General features: G+C 38.5%; 1 protein-coding gene across 1 annotated transcript in view; it reads left to right on the forward strand.

The window, feature by feature from the left end:
* The first annotated feature begins 3,780 nt into the window (after positions 1-3,780).
* Positions 3,781-23,859, forward strand: part of LOC140154662 (uncharacterized) — a 44,681-nt gene continuing 24,602 nt past the window's right edge. The window contains exons 1-15 of the mRNA XM_072177231.1: positions 3,781-4,789; positions 5,466-5,579; positions 6,065-6,175; positions 13,444-13,503; positions 14,979-15,089; positions 15,884-16,033; positions 17,053-17,163; positions 17,356-17,466; positions 18,506-18,616; positions 18,809-18,919; positions 19,964-20,074; positions 20,267-20,377; positions 21,419-21,529; positions 22,566-22,676; positions 22,869-22,979. Coding sequence (XP_072033332.1) covers positions 3,964-4,789; positions 5,466-5,579; positions 6,065-6,175; positions 13,444-13,503; positions 14,979-15,089; positions 15,884-16,033; positions 17,053-17,163; positions 17,356-17,466; positions 18,506-18,616; positions 18,809-18,919; positions 19,964-20,074; positions 20,267-20,377; positions 21,419-21,529; positions 22,566-22,676; positions 22,869-22,979 — 2,371 coding nt within the window. The 5' untranslated portion in view covers positions 3,781-3,963. The remainder of the gene's footprint in view (positions 4,790-5,465; positions 5,580-6,064; positions 6,176-13,443; positions 13,504-14,978; positions 15,090-15,883; positions 16,034-17,052; positions 17,164-17,355; positions 17,467-18,505; positions 18,617-18,808; positions 18,920-19,963; positions 20,075-20,266; positions 20,378-21,418; positions 21,530-22,565; positions 22,677-22,868; positions 22,980-23,859) is intronic.

The raw sequence follows: 23,859 nt of genomic DNA on the forward strand, positions 1-23,859 counted from the left end.
ATTTTATCATATTTCAGTTCCTCTTTTATTTTATCATATTTCAGTTCCTCTTTTATTTTATCATATTTCAGTTCCTCTTTTATTTTATCATATTCCAGTTCCTCTTTTATTTTATCATATTTTAGTTCCTCTTTCTACAATAAATAACTTTGAGCTTTTATGTTGATGGAAGCTATTTATAGAAAACCGTTATTCTCAGAGTGACTGAGAATTATTTTGTTTTCACTTGAAGACATGAGCGCAAGAAGATTGTATAAGTCCACTTGGCCCCTCAACATGTATACACTCAAGTTGCGTATAGTTTCGTATAGTTTGGTAATGTTTTATACATGTTCAGGGGCCAAAACGAATCTTTCACAACTTTGCATGATGTTTTCACCCTGGAACATGCATTAAACATTATAAAACCCTAAGAAACTATACTTACCTTTAGTTATACATGTTGAGGGGCCAGGTGGACTTACGGTCTTCTTGCGCTCAGGACTTCACTTGTAAAAGTGACCAGAATCATTAAGAAGGTTTCTAATTTATCATATTTCAGTTCCTCTTTTGCAAAGCTCAAATTCAGCCTCCCTAAATCCACCATTTTAGGTAAATTCGCTACAATATACACACCATAATGTAAACCCGTGGAAAGCACATTTTCTATCAAATAAATATTTTACACCATCTCCCGACACACCCCAATTAATATTTAGCCCATGCGGTTTATTCAGACCCCTTCCAGACCAGTTATGGAATTTTGCGAAACATATTCCATACTAAATGTCAAGTCTGTAAGTTGGCATTATCGTAACTGTAAGAAAACCTTACACGTCCTCTTTCCATTTGTTTTTCTGTGGCTTGTAAGCCACAGAAAATCATTATTCTCAGCATAGTGATGATTATTTTTCTTTTACCGAAGTACACAGAACCTTACAGGGGCATTTAGTGATGCACAGCCTCATTTTCCACCTTTCTCAAAAAAAGTTGACACTTTTATACCACTGGAAACCTCTGGCTATATAATGTTTATGTACGAACAAGTGACACACAAAAAGTGACACACACGCACACACAAAAGAAGTTCACGGGTGAAGTTCAGTCAGGCCTGTAAAATCAAAAATCTTACACAAACAGACACAATATTTTAAACACGGATTTTTAATTCTCACTGCACGTATTTTTGACATCACTGCACGAACGTGCCAGAAGGCACGTTAAAATAGCCCCTGCCGGGGGGGGCACTCCAACTTTTAAACTTTTTATTGTTGTATTATTGATGCGTTCGTTTGATTTCACGAAGGAACTCTTAATAAACTCGTTGCTATCATTGATTTACATGTACAGTCCTTTTGATCTTCCCTAGTAAAAGTGGCACGATTGTGATTTTACCCTTTCGTTGTTAACTAAACATATCTCGAGATTAAAACAAGCAAATTGAACAGAACAAACGGCATTTGAGAGCTCAGACAGCCGTCTTGACGTTGATGTAAGCATCATGTCACAACGGTATTTTCTAATTGCTATAGAGGGCGCTTTTTACTTGCACAATTTTTTTTAGACAGGCTGTATAGCGCAGCGTAGGCCACTCTTGGAGGCAGTCTAAAAGCAGATGACCTCATGGCGCACAGCGTCATCATCCCTATATCTTCTTGTCAAAGATTGCCGTGATAGTACGGCGAATCCTCTCGGTTTTTCAACAGCAACGCATAGTGATTCTGTTCGAGATAGGCCGAGCGACTCAGGCTAAGCATACCATTTACATGATATGAGATACCACAAAGTTTCTATTCTGCACGTTTTTACGATTTGCGCATGCTCAGTACCCCATATAATGTTGCCATTACAAGAAAATTCGATTTGTTGTCAGGTAAAACCCAGGTTTTGTTTTCAATACACTAACTGGAAATTCAATACACTAATCAGCGGCGATTGCTGTTTGCTGTGGATGTATTTTACTGCATTTTCAGTGTAACGATTTTTAAATTTTACGTTAAAAATGTGATATATTCAACTGTTTGAGAATTACAATCATATAAAGGAACACGTTTAGCTCAGATCCAGGTGCTATATAGAATATTAACTCACAAGTCTATAATACAATGCACATATCGAGACACTATGCAACTTTCTTTATCTGCGTCAATAATAGAATATTGATTTCAATAGAATTGAATACATCTTTACATTTTGGGTTTGTACTTCACCACTGAGCGATATAGCGATCAATTTCTAGCCAATCAGATAGGACTCCTTTTCTTGCGTTCAGTGAAATATCAATCGTCCGTCGCTCACCAACGGAGTATTAAGTTTATATTTATAATACAGGGTGTCGACACTGTGTGGCGTATACCATGCTCACTGACCGTACAGAGGTCAATCACCAGGCTATTGTCAATAGCCTTAGCAGGATGACCCTCGGCCCAAAATGCGTCTTAAACCTATTAAACAGGTCGAAATTTGCCATGCGTGGCTGTGGATTCAACCTACCATGGCGATTTCTGCCATGAAGATATCGGGACGATGACACTGCACTCTTATTTCGCCAATTAAAAAAGTCTTAAACAATCTTAATCAATCTTAAACTCGTGTTAGTTACGTGGTCCTCTCGTCGAAATATTTGTTAAGGGCCCTTAATTTTCTTGTTGTTTAAGGCTCAAATCAATAGTTGGTTAAAACTTATAACCAATAAATGCATATAACACTTTAACCAGCTTCAAGTTTAAGTGCTTAACCAACTAGGTTGTTTAAGGTCTTTTAATCAATATTTGCTTAATAACTCTAAACAGATAATGATTTATATGTTCTATTTTATCTAAGGATTGTTTAAGAAATACAACTGCTTAATCAATGGTTGTATTGGATTTAATTATGATTGGGACTTCCTTTCTTTCTTTCTTTTTTAATTTTATACTGAAACATAATTCATGATAGATTTGAAGTCATCAGATCTTGGTCAACTGTGAGATTCGTTCAAAAATACAATTTCATGCATAAAGTTTTTTTTTTTTTTATCAGTTCAACCCGCTATGTATCCGGGCAATGTATCCGAGTAAAAAATTAAAATCTAGTAAGCCTTTCTCTCTCGCATGCATTACGATACAATGCTAAAATACAATACATCAACGCTAATAAATTCACACACTCGATACGGTATCCAGCATACCGATACTTCAATGCATCTCGTCTACATTGTAAGCTATTGTGCGTATGCCCAAAACTGAACATCGCGGTACACACATTGGTGATATACATGTACCGTGCACGTAGAACAGTACAGTACAGTATCGCTAGAATGTCAATCCCAATGACGTTGTTAAATCTAGCAAATGAACGCATCAATATCCATCCATTATGTCTCAACGATGTCTATGCATAACTTATCAAACGAATCTCGAGTTTGGTGCAACCTGATTGACTCAAACCTACCTATTTGAACGAAGTTTCAGGAGAACATAAGCAACACGACCAGCATTCACTCGTGGCCGCCATTTGCTTTTGTCATTTTAAACAATAATTGGTTAAAATTCCGTGGCGCGAGATGTATCGTTAAACAGGTAAAGTACAATTCCACTAAACATTACACAGTTTAACGCCTTTTAACGTAACAAAAAATAACCACCTTTATACGCTCGAGTTTAACAGTCTTTTAACATACGTTAAACTTTGCAGATTAAGCGCAAAATCACGCCTTTGAACATTAATTGTTTAAAATCTTAAACTTTTCTTCTTATACTTGGCGACTGTTAACTACCGGAACAAGAGTGTGTGCGTTGCACAACTAGATTTTATTTGTTATTGTTCCTGTATGTACTAGTTGCACGACTATATCGAAGCACTCTCCGATTAATACTCAGTGTTTTAAGTCGTCGGATATAAGTGACTTATGACCGGCAATAACTTATTACACGACTTAACAATACTATATGCAAATTCATTCAACGAACTTATTCATCTAGACCGATAATTCTGTAATTTATAATGGCAGTGTCTACAATGAAGTTCGCAATCGTTGTCTCTACTATCATGACAACCCTCGATAGCGGCAATTGTCAAATAACAGCTATTGGCCCGGGATTTCAAGAAGCCAACTCACTACTGCGAAATGTCACGAATACATCAGCCGCTGTATTCTATACCCTGCAACATGTGGAACAATCTTTGAAGAACCAAGAAGATCTACATATCGTTACCAACATTTTGCTTCAGAATAGCAGTTCTACTGCAGATGACATAGCATCTATGCTACCGGAAATCATTCTGCTCTTACTTAATCAATGGAGGAAAGAAAATGAATATCACAATAACACCATTGATGTGCTTCAAAGCCAGCTTGATGCTCAACAAGATAATTATGATGAGACGACGACCTACATGCAGGATCAGCAACACACATTGACTCAGATGGCAGAAACTCAAACGCAGATGGCCGAGACGCAAAATCAGACTCTAAATAGGCTGAGTCAGATAGGTGAAACACAAACTCTCATTCTCAGTCAAGTAGTAACTCTTTTACAGATGCAGAGCGAGCAGCTGCAGAATATAACATCTACTATGAATACTATGGTGTCTGCTCTAGAGAACCAACAAGAACATGTTCAGAACATTTCCCGTTCATTACCGATTGTACTTGACCAGCAAACAACTGAGATTGAACTTTTAAACCAACAACTGTCGACCATGAAGAATTGTTGTTTGGAAGATGCTGCCACTGATTACGAGGTCCATGTAACAACAGCTGAAATGACCTCCGAACAATCTGCAATGACAACTGAAGAAGATATAATGACAACTGAAGAAGCAGCAGGTATTCTTGCTAAAGCACAAAACATTTTTTTAATGTGTGAATCTGAAATCAGCTAAAGCTAAATCTTATGAAGTATGAAGCCTAAATCAGGAACATCTTAACTTCAAGAGAATAAAGTCATTACATGTTTTAAAAGTCACCGGCAGATCCGCCACGAAGGCGTAAGGTGGTTCACTCATCGACATGTAATCGTGAGTGCGCGCTGGTTCGAATCCGAACGGTTCTGATTTTTCTTTCCTTTGTTATAATGCAAGTTTGCCGGAGCTTCACTTCACTATTCATTAAGTTATTAATGTTTCTTTTTGATTAATTTATTCAAAGTGAAAAAGTTGTCAAACACAAATCAATGCAATAAAAAAATCAAAATCCCATGTAAAAAGTGGAACATTTCTTGGCCGAAATTTTGACCAATGGCCGTATTTCTTAGAGAAAATGATAATAGGTAGCAAGGTGACATGATGCATATTACAAACCAGTCAGTCGGTATTCCATATTTTAAAACAATGGAAGAGGTCAAGCAGTTTTTGGATTATACCAAAATGTCTTAGGGGTACTTACATCCTAGTACTGCAGATTAGTGATATAATCGACCCCGATGTGATACAAGCAATATCATTTTACCTGTTATATGAGAACTATCGCATTAATAAAACCAACTGTTTTCTTTTGTTTTCAGGTCCTTGCGACGCAGGTTATTTTGCCTGTTCAAATGATGGACCATGCATTGATGAGAGCAGTGTCTGTGATTCATTTACAGATTGTACAGTAACAAAGCTGGATGAAAATATATGTGGGTCAAATTTTCATTAGCCAAACTTAGGCTTCATACTTCAAAAAATCACATGTACTGGTAATCCTAATGATGTATCTTACAGTCAGTTTCGAAAAGAGTATTACTGCACTGACTGGTCTCAAACTGTCCCGGTTCCATATGGACCCCAACGGAAAAATATTAATAGGAGAGGCTTTCTTGGGTTATCCGGGGTTGTCAATACCCCAATCCCATTTTAATTATTTACAGATCTATTCAAAGTTCTACCTACAGGGCAGCGTCAGACCCTTTGGAACCTTTTTTGCTAAGAGTGCGTAGCAGGTGCAATCGTCTGACATTTTTGCTTTTAGATGAAACTCCACCATTAGTGTTTGATGTGTTTATTTGATATTTGTATATATTTTATATGGAAATAAACTTAACATGAATGGTACAAATAATGTCCTTGTCCAAGAATAATGTAACAAACAACTTCGCTTGAACTTCAATTCAAATCGATACAGGTCCTTGTCCAAGAGAAAGGGATTTTCGGTGTGCTAACGTACGTTGCATTGCTTATGACCAGATGTGTAATGGGGAAGACGATTGTGGCGATAACTCCGATGAGACAAGTTGTAAGACTGTTGCACATTTATTTATTATACATCAAATCTAAACACTAAGTTGCGGCTTCCCAAACTTTTATCCCTTGACCCAAATTTCAAAAGACAAATTTGGCGCGACCCACATCATAATACAAATACTGTTACTTTCTTAAACTTATCAGTGGTCAACTGGGCAAAATTTCTAAACGAGGCTCAATTGCCAAGTCGTCCTGTTGTCCAGTTGCCAGAATGAATTTACCGAAACAAATGCTAAAAATGGGTCAAACTTTGATTACATGATAATTATGACCAATATGATGGTACCCTGCACTTCAATGCTCTGAGATGCAATTCCACCGACCCCTTTTGGAAGAGACCGCGACCCTCGCTGCACTATTTGAAACATGTGCACTATTACGTGCATAAACCGCACGGGCTAAATATTAATTGGTGTGTGTTGGGAGATGGTGTAAAATAACTGTTTGATAGAAAATGTAATTTTCATGTTTACATAATGGTGCTCATAATGTAGTGGGTTTACTTAAAAATGACGAATTTAAGGAGGCTGAATTTGAGGTTTGTGAGGGGACACATTTTCGTCGGACTTTATGCAACATTGTTCTGTTATTATCAAATTTATTGAAACATTGCTAGCCATTGCTAGCTGAAATACACTTTCAATTTATACCAATTTTTGGAAAATGGGAGGAGCTTAAAAATATGACTCTTTAAATGCCCCTTTGGGGTCAAATCATTCAAATGATATAAACCTGCGGTACAAAAACAACTGCGCGGATTCCTGGTTGGCCAATGAACTCATGCTGTTTCTTTGTGTACAGTAAATTGAGAAATACATTTGGTCCCAGTGGGCCATTCAAACTTTCTGAGTGCGTACCTTTAAGAGACATATTTACAAAGCTCCTCCCGCTTTCAAAACTGGTAGATTACAAGTGTATTTCAGTTCTGACTATTAAGGTTCATTAAATCTCAAACCTCAATAAATTTGATAATATTATATAGAATGGTCTTGCTAAACTTCGGAAAATGTACCACCACAAAACTCAAATTCAAATTCCTTAAATTATAAGCTCATTTACTGCGCCATAATGTAAAATCATGGAGAGCACATTTTCTATCAATTAAACACTTATTTTACACCATCTCCCGACACACTCAATTAGTCCAGCCGAGCGGCGGCTGGACTTCTGTTTCTCAGCGGTTTCTTCTTCTTCTTTCTTTAGTCCAGCCGAGCAACGGCTGGACTCTTGAATCCCAGTGGTTTCTTCTTCTTTCTTTCTTTCTTTCTTTCTGTCAACATTTAACATAATTGGCTCTAGCTCCCTAATTATTTGACCGATTCTGACCAAACTTGGGCAAAGGCTCCACTACACCAGGTTTTACATTTGACATGGCCCATTTGGGGTCAAATGTCACGCATGAGTAATTTTGGCTAAAAATGCGATTTTTACCAAAAATGCTTCTTCTTTTACAGATTACATGGTAGCGCAATGAGACTTGGTCATCGGCATCGACTATAGTTGGAGTCTATGGGGTAAACACAGATTTGGGGCCAAAGGTCATTAAGGGTATTTTTTCTGCACATAACCAAATACTTTCAAAATGCTTCCTTTCCTACAGATTACATAGTACAGAGATGAGATTGACACATATGCACTGACATTAGCTGGTGTCTATAGGGTAAACACGGATTTTGAGTTCAAGGTCATGAAGGGGTAAAATAGGGTTGATTACTGAAAATCACCTTAAAGTTCACTTCTTCCTGCATATTAAGTTCTGTGATCATCAGAATAATGCCAAAATGACTATAGCATTGGGTGCATATAGGGTTATTATCAGATTTGGTTTGAACATAGGGAGGGGTCTGTTTTGGGGTCAAAAGGGGTAATATTTAAAAGTTTATCCAATTTGAATAAAAATTGTTATTTGTAATTCTAGTATGATTCAAAATATAATGGAGGTCTTTTCAAGGTCACCAGAGGTCAACCAAAGGTCAAAAGGGGGTAAAATTGAACATTTTATCCAATTGGAATGATTTAAAATGAAAATTGCAATTTCGCAAACCAGACACTTTCTAACGGTGATTGTAAAACAATTTGCCTAACTTAACAGCCAATATAACAGAGTTAGGCACTAATGCAGGCTACTCTACACACCGTTAAAAATCATAAGATGTATAGTTAGGCAAAAATGTGAGAGCATACTGCACTAAACGACAGAGTAGATCACAAGTTATTGATACTGTTACATAATCATCTTATAGACAGCTATTCATAGAAGATAATCTATGAATGTAGATTGTCCCGCTTTGGTAAACAGATAATTGTCCTTTCTATTCAGAGGTTCTATTTACTCTTGGTCAGTCATGCATGTTAATAATACTAAAGAAACTGACTTGATGCACTTTATTTAAATCCCATACAGAGTGCTTGCACGGAAGGTCATTAGTTCAAATCATCCTCCAGACACGCTCCAGAAGATATGCAAATGCATGGAGTACAAAAGAATTACTTTGATCAATACCAGTTACACAGGTGATTGGTATTGTGCTGCATGCATTTGCATGTCTTCTGGAGTGTGTCTGGAGGATGATTTGAACTAATGACCTTCCGTGCAAGCACTCTATAGCACTCTATGGCACTGAACGATTACCATCACATTATTAATTTTCTAAAGTCGGACGCCATGGTACATTTTTCTATTGCAACACATTGCTATATGCTATGAGCTCTCGTATAAGGTATGTACATTTTGCTGTGTTCTTTTTATACCGTCTTTCAAGGAAAACAACAACACGATTACGCCTTATTATATTAATGTTAGAGATATGTATGTTATAAAATCACAATAATTAACTTCATTATGACTAAAGAATTAGCGTATATGGGATCGGAGGCACCAATTTCAAACACTGCATGTCAGATAACTGTGAAGTCACTTCAAGGTCACGGCTGGACTTCGCAGCCTTCTGAGGATGCAATATATCTAGTTCTTTGCACAGCCGCTATCAGCGCTGTGCATTCTTTTTACCGCGTTCTTCTTCTTCTTTCTTTCTTCTTCTGTCAACATTATGATATCAGCCATCGTAGCCACATACTTTCATGGATTTCAACCAAACTTAAATACAATCATCACTGGCACTGGCTACAAATGTCACATGATCAACTTCCGGTCAAAGGTCATCCACTTCCGGTCAATGGCCAAAACTTGGATTTTCACTAAAAATGCTACTCCTCCCACATATTACATAGCACCGTGACGTCACTTACACATATGCATCATCTATAGCCAGTGTCTAAAAGTTCCTCACAGAATTGGGATCAAAGGTCATTAAGGGGTCACTTCCGGTAAAAGTCTGAAAAATTTGTAAAAAATATTCAAAAAATCACTGTCTTTACAAATTACATAGCAGAGAGTCGCCATTACCACACATGCATCGCTACTAGCCAGGGTCTTTAGGATGCCTACAGTTTTGGGGTCAAAGGTCAATAAGGGGTTACTTCCGGTCAAAAACCAAAATTATCAAAAATGTTAACACATTTTTTATCTCAAAATGTAAACAGACCAGAGTAATATAATCATCATACATGAATTGGTGTTACCTGATGTATGCATAGTATTTTTATTTTGGGGGTCAAAGGTCATTAAGGGGTCACTTCCTGTTTTTAGCTAAATAACTTTAAGAATTTTTATCTCGACAACTAAACATAGTAGAATTTTTTAATTAAAATTTGAACAATGCATTTTGTCGGTGTACATAAGGTTTTTTTTTTATTGAGGTCAAAGGTCATTAAGGGGTCAAAAAGTCAATCATAAATTTAAAAAAAATCAAAATCCATGTATAAGTTCCGATTAAGCTGAAAATTCACCAGGAATATTCCTTATGACATCCTAAGCACTATGTAATATTTTTGCGGGGTCAAAGGTAATTAAGGGATCACTTCCGGTTCTCAAAGATTCGGGGTCATAACTCATTTGTCACTGCTGGCTGTGCATCCTCGCGGTCGCAGGCGAACGCAATCAGATCTCGTTCTTTCTTTCTTTCTTTCTTTCTTTCTGTCAACATTTGACATATTTGGCTCTAGCTCCCTAATTATTTGACCGATTTTAACCAAACTTAAGCAAAGGCTCCACTACCCCAGCCTTTACATTTGACATGACCCATTTGGGGTTAAATGTCACGCATGAGTAATTTTGGCTAAATATGCGATTTTTACCAAAAATGCTTCTTCTTTTACAGATTACATGGTAGCGCAATGAGACTTGGTCATTGGCATGGACTATAGTAGGGGTCTATGGGGTAAACACAGATTTGGGGTCAAAGGTCATTAAGGGGATTTTTTCTGCACATAACCAAATACTTTCAAAATGCTTCCTTTCCTACAGATTACATAGTACAGAGATGAGATTGACACATATGCACTGACATTAGCTGGTGTCTATAGGGTAAACACGGATTTTGAGTTCAAGGTCATGAAGGGGTAAAATAGGGTTGATTACTGAAAATCACCTTAAAGCTCACTTTTTCCTGCATATTAAGTGCTGTGATCATCAGAATAATGCCAAAATGACTATAGCATTGGGTGCATATAGGGTTATTATCAGATTTGGCTTGAACATGGGGAGGGTCTGTTTTGGGGTCAAAAGGGTAACATTTTGAAATTTGCCCAATTCAAATGAAACTTAGTATATGTAATCACGGTAGGATTCAAAATATGATGGAGGTCATTTCAAGGTCACCAGAGGTCAACCAAAGGTCAAAATGTGTCAAATTCCAAAATTCGTCCAATTTAAATCTAAATTAGAATATGTAATATTGATATGATTTAAAACAAAATGGAGGTCATTTCAAGGTCATCAGAGGTCAACAAAGGTCAAATTCTTTTATTAGCTAGATTGTTATCAAACGTAATGCCAACATATTTTACGAAAAGGCAATTGTGTTCCAAATCTTTTCAAGGTCATAAGAGGTCACTTCAAGGTCACGGCTGGACTTCGCAGCCTTCTGAGGATGCAATATATCTAGTTAATATTTCGCTTGTGCGGTTTATGCAGACCCCTTCCAGACCGGTCTTGTAATTTTGCGAAAAAATATTCCATACTGTACTATTAAATGCACCTGTCAATTGCAACCTCGGCACCTGGGTACCCGGAGATGACCCGGATTTGACATCATTTGACACGGGATTTGACTCAAAATTTGGGGGAGCCGGATGTTGGCCGGGACTTGACGTCGGCCAAAACCCCTGGAATTTAGGCCGGGACTTTACCTGGGTGAGAGCTGGGATTGTGTCGTAACTTATCCGGGGTTTCCAACCAGCAAAATGGGTCCTGAATATTGCCATGGTTTGCTGAAAGGATGCCCGCATTTATGGACCGGGAACTGCAATGTACTTGGCCGTACTTGAGCCGGGGTTTGCCGTGGATTTATATTAATAATCTATTAAGCAATAATCGATTTCCCAAGCTGTATATATATTTACATGTTGGAGCATTTTTATCAAAATCATTAATCACAAATAACTTGTGCGCCAAAAGTTTGAGCAATTTTGTCACACACTGCAATAGATGGTAATTTGATTTTTTAAAAGTTACAAGGTAAGTTGGACGGGGTATGGGCCTTTACAGAATAGCCTCATAATCGAACTTGCATTTTGGATTGTCATCAACCGCAATATCTCGTACGACGACACGATATTGCCTAAAACGCCTTTTCGCAAAATGATTTTTGGACGGCATTCTCCACACACAAATGAATAGGCAATCTGCCCGTTCGAATTCGCGTCGATAAAATCGAAATTCATTCACTTGTTCTTGTCTATACTAGGTCAAATTGTAACCCCCAATATGGATTTTATTACATGTCAGACTACTTGTTCTTTATTTGAATACTTTGATTCGCTTCATAACACGACAAACATATCATTTTTCTGCATTTTGTAATGCGGGTTTTCTTTTTGTTGTTGTTATTTTGGAACGTCATTTTTTGTTACCAACCGCAACGTAACCGCCTTACGGGATTTCCCCGGCTGAACAATTCACAATGGATTTCACTCTCTAGAGGGCATACTAACTAGTCTTAGTTTTCGCAGGCGGCATAGGAAGCGCAACACGTGACGTACGAGGCTGGCGAAGATACAGGGCTGACAGCCCCATTCAAAATACACGGTTAGCAATTACAAATGGAAAATTAACATACTTGCAGTGTGGTACACGGTCGTACCCCGGCGGTTTTAGAGTAAGATAATTTTGCTTTGACACCGCATAACAAATTTAGAATTGTTTATGAAGATTTCATGATTATGTGTTAATCCAATGGCGACCTCAAAATTGGCGATATCGCTTCCATCACCGCCTGGTTTTCGATTAGTTTAGTATGCGGTTGGCGTTCCCGTATCGCGTTTCACGTAAATTTCGCAATCTCTCTAATATACGATATTCCCCGTTCATTCTCAGCATTTTTAGACCATTCATGCCTCGTAAATAATTCAAACAAACAAACAACTTGAAACAAGCATGCATAATAGTAGTGGTGTCCCGTCCCCCTTGCCACTGAAAAGCATGAAAATTGCATGATAAAAGTGGAGCGTTGGATGCGTTGTTAGACCATTATATAGGCCTATAAAATAAATAAACGTCGTGTCAGACAAAAGTCTTCGAACATTGGAAAAGTTTCAAGTCGGCAAAAACATCTAAATCATGCGATGCTGAGGTCTTCATCAGTGCCTGGGCCACATCATATAGTTTAACAACCAAATGATCTGCAGTATAATAGCTACGAGATCTGTCCTATGTTATGCTTTTGGCGACGAAACCTCACTCCATTAAAGAGATATCTGCCGACTTTTAAATCCACATGACAAGATCACCGCGTAAAACCAAAAAATCTAGGCATATATCCGATGCCCAGGGCCGGGAACTTAGGCCGTGGAATACCCGGTGTTTGTACCAGTTTGTATCAGATACTTTTCCCAGCCACCCGGGTGAGTCTGGGTGAGTCCGTTAGGGGTTTACCCGGGACTTGAACTTTTTAACCCAAAAACCCCGGGCCACGATCCGGGTACCCAGGGGCCGGGGTTGCATTTGATATGTGCATAAATGTCAAGTTTGTACAATAAATCAAACAAATTGACCGTCATTTGACCAAAAACAATTCATTTACCTTATTGTTATTATAAACCACTGATTAAGCCAAATCAAACGCGAGTGAAATTATTTTTAGTCTAAGCATCGTGATCTATAGTATTATTTTGTTTACCTGTTTTATCTACAATTATAAGGTCCGACTACGATTACGAGTACATCTTTGACAGCAAAATATGCAACCACAACTGAATCAGGTACATTATGTCAAATGTCGTGTAACTTCTAATATCGCTGCCTCATCACTAGCTATGATCCATCAGATAATATTAAAGGGAGCGTCCTGTAATCATAACATTATGCCTTATATATTAGACAGATAATTATCAAAAAAAAATCACATTGTTTTATTTAAGACATAAAAAACGAATAAAAACAGCCGGCTCTCAACACGTGACATGATGCAGTCATGTCTACAGTAGAATTCACCACGACCTTTGCAGGACTTAAACCCCATTAAAAGCTATTAAACCAAGATAACACTCATTGAAAACAGCTCAACTGATTAAATCAGATCTCTGGTTGTGCACATGTGTCTGTTTTATATGTGCGGTATCGCAATGAGCTGGTATTATAGCTTCAGTTGGGTAACCGATTAGAAAGGAAACGCAAGGAAACAATGGTATGTGGACCTTTGTTCACGAAATGAGACAATGGTCTGCTTTTTGTTAACCAGCATTCTTGAAAATGAGCAACATAATGATTGTTGACTTAACACGGTTTGGAAATAATTTCTTCATATTTTTGGTGTTATCTGTCGTTTACATATGCTTCCTAAAACACAAAAGTGCAACTATTTCCAAACACCTAAATTAGCTAAAATTTAGGACATGTTAAAAAACTATATTTTCTAGAATTTCATAGAATACTTTAAATGTAACTTGTACCGTTTTTTTGTGGCATCCTTCAAAACTGAGCGGTCCGTTACCAATATAGCTCAATATTTTCGGTCAAATCTCCATTCAATTAACACGGGGATTTGGCTTTTTATGAGCTAGTTATGCCTTGCCCTCACTCATATTTTACGAAAGTGCGACTTCTTCTGAACATCTAACCTAGCTGTAATTTTAGGTCATGTTAGAGAAATATATTTGCTAGAAGTTTGGAGAATACTTTAAATATTGGCCGGTTATTTTTCACACAGTGATGTTAACTAGGCAAATGCATATACTTCTAAACATACACTATTTGTAAAGGTCGCGCGTCAATGCTTTCAAATGTAGACTGCTTTGTTCGACTTCTCTGCTCGTGAATATTGCACTGCGAAATTTAAACATTTCTTTTGTATACTTAGATCAGGTAACTCGAAAATCCTGTAATTTTATTCGTCACACCACTTATAAGAAACTGAAACCAAAACCGAAACTACCTGTCACAAATGTTTAGTTTTAAACAAAAAACAAAAGGTAGAAACAATGAGTTCGATATCTTGTGATTCAAGTGGTTATGCAGGACAATAGGAAACTACGTGACCAAAACCAAAACCAAAACTAAAACTAAATATTTGAAATGAGGCAATGTACTTGCGTCGACCAAATGCACATTGTCCCACTTTTTGTCATGTTCGCACGTGTCTTGTACCGCGTAAAATGAACTTTCATGCTTATCTTCAAAGATTTCAGAACAAAAGCAAAGATATGATATTAGATTTTTTTTCTGTCATTCTGCTCAGACAATGATGAATGCGCAAGTGTTCCATGTACGAATGGTGTATGTGTGGATGGAATCAATCAATACACATGTAGATGTAACTCAGGATGGACAGGCACTAACTGTGATATTAGTAAGTACTTGATGAAGATGAACACAACATACTTGCGTCGACCAAATGCACATTGGCCCACCTTTGTCATGTTCGCACGTGTCAAATTTGTACCGCGTAAAATGAACTTTCATGCCTCCATTTGAGGGCGGGTTAGTGTAGTGGTCTTCTCACTCGCTTCTCACCGCTGTGGCCGGGGTTCAATTCCCCGCGGCGCCCATGTGAGTTTGGTTGCCGATCCATGCTAGTCCTCGCAGGTTTTTCTCCGGGTGCTCCGGTTTACCTCCTGCATCTAAAATCGGACTTTTTTCCATATCCCTGTCCCGTCATATCCGGATGGCATCCCTTGAATTTAGTAGCCTCTGAGCACTATTGGGATTAGCCTGGCTTCGACCGAATGTAATAAATCATAAATAAATAAATATTCAAAGAACAGACCTTCCAGAATAGGTAGTCGTTACTCTGAGTTTCATGCCTAAAAGGCAATCGTCAGACGACACGATGAAATGCTTTGGGTGGACTACCATCCCTTGGGAATGTGAAAGAATATACATTCCATGGTGTCAACACAGCCAAAGTCTATTCAGAGTCAGTCTGTCTATCGGAGATAGTCAGAAAGTGCTCAACAATATGGATTTTTTTCCCAAAAAGAAAAATGTACTTGCGTCGACCAAATGCACATTGTCCCACCTTTGTCATGTTCGCACGTGTTAAATTTGTACCGAGTAAAATGAACTTTCATGCTTATCTTCAAAAATTTCAGAACAAAAGCAAAGATATAATATTTGATTTTTTTTTTCTGTCATTCTGCTCAGACAATGATGAATGCGCAAGTGATCCATGTGTGAATGGTGCATGTGTGGATGGAATCAATCAATACACTTGTAGATGTAACTCAGGATGGACAGGCACTAACTGTGATATTAGAAAGTATATACTTGATGAAGATGAACACAATATACAGGGTGAGTCAAAAAAAGTGCAATAGAGAAAAGAATTCATTTTTATTTAAGAACCGAGTTGAACCTTTTAGGTTTTAAAACATTTTATAATTAGCATATCCATTAGTGATCTTGTGTGAAAAAATCAAGGAATTGGCATTTACCGTTTTGTTTTTATGACACATTTTATAGCGATACCCAATTTTAATGTTTGTCCAAGAGGCATCTAAAATTTGAATGTCAGCCCACTCTGGGTAAGGTAGATTTGGAGTCACTGCCATTTTCTTAACCTCATTGGTATTGAAACAAAATGGAGCATCCTAAGTGTTATTGCCCTTGGTCTTGTTTAAGGAGAAGAAACATTATTTGTTGTTATTTTCATTTTCCCTTTATTTTAAAGATGTTTATTCTCTATCAAAACCATACAAATTTGTAGGTGAGTTTTTCCAATGTCGAAATGAAATGCGCGCAAATTGAAGTGGAGTGAAATTCAAAATATGCAGTAAGTTGAACACATTGGGATAAAAAAAAACTGGATTTGGAGTCGAGTGAGGTATGAAGGATTTAAAGCAATGTTAAAAAGATTGTTTGAACAGAAAAAAGAAATAAAAATAACGCAAAAACCAACATTATTTGAGTTAAAGTCAGTTTCAGAGCTGGTGCATTTATCGTGCATTGTGTGCTCTCATTCAAAATAGTGGACAAATAATGAAATTGGGTGTCGCAGCAAAAGGACTCATAAAAATTAAACGGTAGAAGCGAGTCGCTTCATTTTTTCACAGAAGGTAACTATTGAGTGTATCATTTATAGAAACTTTCAATAATGATAAAGTTCAACTTCATTCTTACATAAATATCGATTCTTTGCTCTATTGCACTTTTTTTGACTCACAAGCGTCGACCAAATGCACATTGGCCCACCTTTGTCATGTTCGCACGTGTCAAATTTGTACCGGGTAAAATTAACTTTCACGCTTATCTTCAAAGATTTCAGAACAAAAGCAACGATACCATATATGATTTTGTTCTGTCATTCTGCTCAGACAATGATGAATGCGCAAGTGATCCATGTGGGAATGGTGCATGTGTGGATGGAATCAATCAATACACATGTAGATGTAACTCAGGATGGACAGGCACTAACTGTGATATTAGTAAGTACTTAATGAACACAATATACTTGCGTCGACCAAATGCACATTGGTCCACCTTTGTCATGTTCGCACGTGTTAAATTTGTACCGGGTAAAATGTACTTCCATGCTTAATATATTGCTTATCTTCAAAGATTTCAGAACAAAAGCAAAGATATGATATTTGATTTTTTTTCCTTGTCATTTTGCTCAGACAATGATGAATGCGCAAGTGATCCATGTGTGAATGGTGTATGTATGGATGGAATCAATCAATACACTTGTAGATGTAACTCAGGATGGACAGGCACTAACTGTGAAATTAGTAAGTACCTGATGAAGCTGAAGACAATTTACATACGTCGATCATGAAGCTCTTATTAATCTTTCATTTATCAGAGAGAGCTCATTGTAACCTCTGTTTCATGGTAACGGTTACGCTTTTTAAGGATTTATGTCATTTTAAAATTTAAACAAAACAAATCTTTATGAAAGATTGTTTTACAGCCACATTCAGAGGGACCAGAGTCGTATCGTTGGGAGTCAAAGCGGAACGTGCCACCTGGTACCCATCTTTAGATATAGCGCCCTCTCAATGGCTTTTGAGCCTATTCCAAGCAGTTACATTTTCGCGCGCTTCAAGCGAATGTCAACAAAACTAATCATTATGCTTTATTCATTAACACTAGGGGAGTCAAAGGGGGACTTGCCGTCCTGTGATGGATTCAGAGCTCCTTAGATGGATTGTGAGCCTTTTCCGAGAAGCGGAAATCTATATTTCAAGACCATGCACCAGTGGGGACAGGGGTTAGTTCCCTCCACATTTTTGAATGTGGGAACACGTTAAAAAATTCTACTTCATCATTTTTCTTTTATGAGGCCACATCTCCCCTCAGGCACCCCCTTGCGTGGAGCAAACGCAACACGACCATTTTGACAGAAGGTCCCTCTGACTGCTCTACATCCACCACTTATCGGGAATGTTGTGCAAGTGGGTGTGTGTGTGGGGGGGGGGCAGGGCGCCATCCTTTATCCTTTTTTCCAGGGCGACACAAACCTCAGCCCCCTAACATCCCAACCCTACGCTTACGTAAGGGTCTTCTGCAATCCTTGCCTTAAAGGGCAGGTCTATTGCAAAAACAAGTTTATCTCTATTCGAAGATAATAATTATTACATTACAAGTTGACATTTGTTGCAATTTTTTTGACTCACAAGCGTCGACCAAATGCACATTGGCCCACCTTTGTCATGTTCGCACGTGTCAAATTTGTACCGGGTAAAATTAACTTTCACGCTTATCTTCAAAGATTTCAGAACAAAAGCAACGATACCATATATGATTTTGTTCTGTCATTCTGCTCAGACAATGATGAATGCGCAAGTGATCCATGTGGGAATGGTGCATGTGTGGATGGAATCAATCAATACACATGTAGATGTAACTCAGGATGGACAGGCACTAACTGTGATATTAGTAAGTACTTAATGAACACAATATACTTGCGTCGACCAAATGCACATTGGTCCACCTTTGTCATGTTCGCACGTGTTAAATTTGTACCGGGTAAAATGTACTTCCATGCTTAATATATTGCTTATCTTCAAAGATTTCAGAACAAAAGCAAAGATATGATATTTGATTTTTTTTCCTTGTCATTTTGCTCAGACAATGATGAATGCGCAAGTGATCCATGTGTGAATGGTGTATGTATGGATGGAATCAATCAATACACTTGTAGATGTAACTCAGGATGGACAGGCACTAACTGTGAAATTAGTAAGTACCTGATGAAGCTGAAGACAATTTACATACGTCGATCATGAAGCTCTTATTAATCTTTCATTTATCAGAGAGAGCTCATTGTAACCTCTGTTTCATGGTAACGGTTACGCTTTTTAAGGATTTATGTCATTTTAAAATTTAAACAAAACAAATCTTTATGAAAGATTGTTTTACGGCCACATTTCAGAGGGACCAGAGTCGTATCGTTGGGAGTCAAAGCGGAACGTGCCACCTGGTACCCATCTTTAGATATAGCGCCCTCTCAATGGCTTTTGAGCCTATTCCAAGCAGTTACATTTTCGCGCGCTTCAAGCGAATGTCAACAAAACTAATCATTATGCTTTATTCATTAACACTAGGGGAGTCAAAGGGGGACTTGCCGTCCTGTGATGGATTCAGAGCTCCTTAGATGGATTGTGAGCCTTTTCCGAGAAGCGGAAATCTATATTTCAAGACCATGCACCAGTGGGGACAGGGGTTAGTTCCTCCACATTTTTGAATGTGGGAACACATTAAAAAATTCTACTTCATCATTTTTCTTTTATGAGGCCACATCTCCCCTCAGGCACCCCCTTGCGTGGAGCAAACGCAACACGACCATTTTGACAGAAGGTCCCTCTGACTGCTCTACATCCACCACTTATCGGGAATGTTGTGCAAGTGGGTGTGTGTGTGGGGGGGGGGGGGGCAGGGCGCCATCCTTTATCCTTTTTTCCAGGGCGACACAAACCTCAGCCCCCTAACATCCCAACCCTACGCTTACGTAAGGGTCTTCTGCAATCCTTGCCTTAAAGGGCAGGTCTATTGCAAAAACAAGTTTATCTCTATTCGAAGATAATAATTATTACATTACAAGTTGACATTTGTTGCAATTTTTTTTGACTCACAAGCGTCGACCAAATGCACATTGGCCCACCTTTGTCATGTTCGCACGTGTCAAATTTGTACCGGGTAAAATTAACTTTCACGCTTATCTTCAAAGATTTCAGAACAAAAGCAACGATACCATATATGATTTTGTTCTGTCATTCTGCTCAGACAATGATGAATGCGCAAGTGATCCATGTGGGAATGGTGCATGTGTGGATGGAATCAATCAATACACATGTAGATGTAACTCAGGATGGACAGGCACTAACTGTGATATTAGTAAGTACTTAATGAACACAATATACTTGCGTCGACCAAATGCACATTGGTCCACCTTTGTCATGTTCGCACGTGTTAAATTTGTACCGGGTAAAATGTACTTCCATGCTTAATATATTGCTTATCTTCAAAGATTTCAGAACAAAAGCAAAGATATGATATTTGATTTTTTTTCCTTGTCATTTTGCTCAGACAATGATGAATGCGCAAGTGATCCATGTGTGAATGGTGTATGTATGGATGGAATCAATCAATACACTTGTAGATGTAACTCAGGATGGACAGGCACTAACTGTGAAATTAGTAAGTACCTGATGAAGCTGAAGACAATTTACAAACGTCGATCATGAAGCTCTTATTAATCTTTCATTGATCAGAGAGAGCTCATTGTAACCTCTGTTTCATGGTAACGGTTACGCTTTTTAAGGATTTATGTCATTTTAAAATTTAAACAAAACAAATCTTTATGAAAGATTGTTTTACGGCCACATTTCAGAGGGACCAGAGTCGTATCGTTGGGAGTCAAAGCGGAACGTGCCACCTGGTACCCATCTTTAGATATAGCGCCCTCTCAATGGCTTTTGAGCCTATTCCAAGCAGTTACATTTTCGCGCGCTTCAAGCGAATGTCAACAAAACTAATCATTATGCTTTATTCATTAACACTAGGGGAGTCAAAGGGGGACTTGCCGTCCTGTGATGGATTCAGAGCTCCTTAGATGGATTGTGAGCCTTTTCCGAGAAGCGGAAATCTATATTTCAAGACCATACACCAGTGGGGACAGGGGTTAGTTCCCTCCACATTTTTGAATGTGGGAACACATTAAAAAATTCTACTTCATTTTTCTTTTATGAGGCCACATCTCCCCTCAGGCACCCCCTTGCGTGGAGCAAACGCAACACGACCATTTTGACAGAAGGTCCCTCTGACTGCTCTACATCCACCACTTATCGGGAATGTTGTGCAAGTGGGTGTGTGTGTGTGGGGGGGGGGGCAGGGCGCCATCCTTTATCCTTTTTTCCAGGGCGACACAAACCTCATCCCCCTAACATCCCAACCCTACGCTTACGTAAGGGTCTTCTGCAATCCTTGCCTTAAAGGGCAGGTCTATTGCAAAAACAAGTTTATCTCTATTCGAAGATAATAATTATTACATTACAAGTCGACATTTGTTGCAATTTTTTTTGACTCACAAGCGTCGACCAAATGCACATTGGCCCACCTTTGTCATGTTCGCACGTGTCAAATTTGTACCGGGTAAAATTAACTTTCACGCTTATCTTCAAAGATTTCAGAACAAAAGCAACGATACCATATATGATTTTGTTCTGTCATTCTGCTCAGACAATGATGAATGCGCAAGTGATCCATGTGGGAATGGTGCATGTGTGGATGGAATCAATCAATACACATGTAGATGTAACTCAGGATGGACAGGCACTAACTGTGAAATTAGTAAGTACCTGATGAAGCTGAAGACAATTTACATACGTCGATCATGAAGCTCTTATTAATCTTTCATTTATCAGAGAGAGCTCATTGTAACCTCTGTTTCATGGTAACGGTTACGCTTTTTAAGGATTTATGTCATTTTAAAATTTAAACAAAACAAATCTTTATGAAAGATTGTTTTACGGCCACATTTCAGAGGGACCAGAGTCGTATCGTTGGGAGTCAAAGCGGAACGTGCCACCTGGTACCCATCTTTAGATATAGCGCCCTCTCAATGGCTTTTGAGCCTATTCCAAGCAGTTACATTTTCGCGCGCTTCAAGCGAATGTCAACAAAACTAATCATTATGCTTTATTCATTAACACTAGGTGAGTCAAAGGGGGACTTGCCGTCCTGTGATGGATTCAGAGCTCCTTAGATGGATTGTGAGCCTTTTCCGAGAAGCGGAAATCTATATTTCAAGACCATGCACCAGTGGGGACAGGGGTTAGTTCCCTCCACATTTTTGAATGTGGGAACACATTAAACAATTCTACTTCATCATTTTTCTTTTATGAGGCCACATCTCCCCTCAGGCACCCCCTTGCGTGGAGCAAACGCAACACGACCATTTTGACAGAAGGTCCCTCTGACTGCTCTACATCCACCACTTATCGGGAATGTTGTGCAAGTGGGTGTGTGTGGGGGGGGCAGGGCGCCATCCTTTATCCTTTTTTCCAGGGCGACACAAACCTCAGCCCCCTAACATCCCAACCCTACGCTTACGTAAGGGTCTTCTGCAATCCTTGCCTTAAAGGGCAGGTCTATTGCAAAAACAAGTTATCTCTATTCGAAGATAATAATTATTACATTACAAGTTGACATTTGTTGCAATTTTTTTTTACTCACAAGCGTCGACCAAATGCACATTGGCCCACCTTTGTCATGTTCGCACGTGTCAAATTTGTACCGGGTAAAATTAACTTTCACGCTTATCTTCAAAGATTTCAGAACAAAAGCAACGATAGCATATATGATTTTGTTCTGTCATTCTGCTCAGACAATGATGAATGCGCAAGTGATCCATGTGGGAATGGTGCATGTGTGGATGGAATCAATCAATATACATGTAGATGTAACTCAGGATGGACAGGCACTAACTGTGATATTAGTAAGTACTTAATGAACACAATATACTTGCGTCGACCAAATGCACATTGGTCCACCTTTGTCATGTTCGCACGTGTTAAATTTGTACCGGGTAAAATGTACTTCCATGCTTAATATATTGCTTATCTTCAAAGATTTCAGAACAAAAGCAAAGATATGATATTTGATTTTTTTTCCTTGTCATTTTGCTCAGACAATGATGAATGCGCAAGTGATCCATGTGTGAATGGTGTATGTATGGATGGAATCAATCAATACACTTGTAGATGTAACTCAGGATGGACAGGCACTAACTGTGAAATTAGTAAGTACCTGATGAAGCTGAAGACAATTTACATACGTCGATCATGAAGCTCTTATTAATCTTTCATTTATCAGAGAGAGCTCCTTGTAACCTCTGTTTCATGGTAACGGTTACGCTTTTTAAGGATTTATGTCATTTTAAAATTTAAACAAAACAAATCTTTATGAAAGATTGTTTTACGGCCACATTTCAGAGGGACCAGAGTCGTATCGTTGGGAGTCAAAGCGGAACGTGCCACCTGGTACCCATCTTTAGATATAGCGCCCTCTCAATGGCTTTTGAGCCTATTCCAAGTAGTTACATTTTCGCGCGCTTCAAGCGAATGTCAACAAAACTAATCATTATGCTTTATTCATTAACACTAGGGGAGTCAAAGGGGGACTTGCCGTCCTGTGATGGATTCAGAGCTCCTTAGATGGATTGTGAGCCTTTTCCGAGAAGCGGAAATCTATATTTCAAGACCATGCACCAGTGGGGACAGGGGTTAGTTCCCTCCACATTTTTGAATGTGGGAACACATTAAAAAATTCTACTTCATCATTTTTCTTTTATGAGGCCACATCTCCCCACAGGCACCCCCTTGCGTGGAGCAAACGCAACACGACCATTTTGACAGAAGGTCCCTCTGACTGCTCTACATCCACCACTTATCGGGAATGTTGTGCAAGTGGGTGTGTGTGTGTGGGGGGGCAGGGCGCCATCCTTTATCCTTTTTTCCAGGGCAACACAAACCTCAGCCCCCTAACATCCCAACCCTACGCTTACGTAAGGGTCTTCTGCAATCCTTGCCTTAAAGGGCAGGTCTATTGCAAAAACAAGTTTATCTCTATTCGAAGATAATAATTATTACATTACAAGTTGACATTTGTTGCAATTTTTT

Source organism: Amphiura filiformis, chromosome 1 (assembly GCF_039555335.1).
Source record: "Amphiura filiformis chromosome 1, Afil_fr2py, whole genome shotgun sequence".
Taxonomy (NCBI): Eukaryota; Metazoa; Echinodermata; class Ophiuroidea; order Amphilepidida; family Amphiuridae; genus Amphiura; species Amphiura filiformis.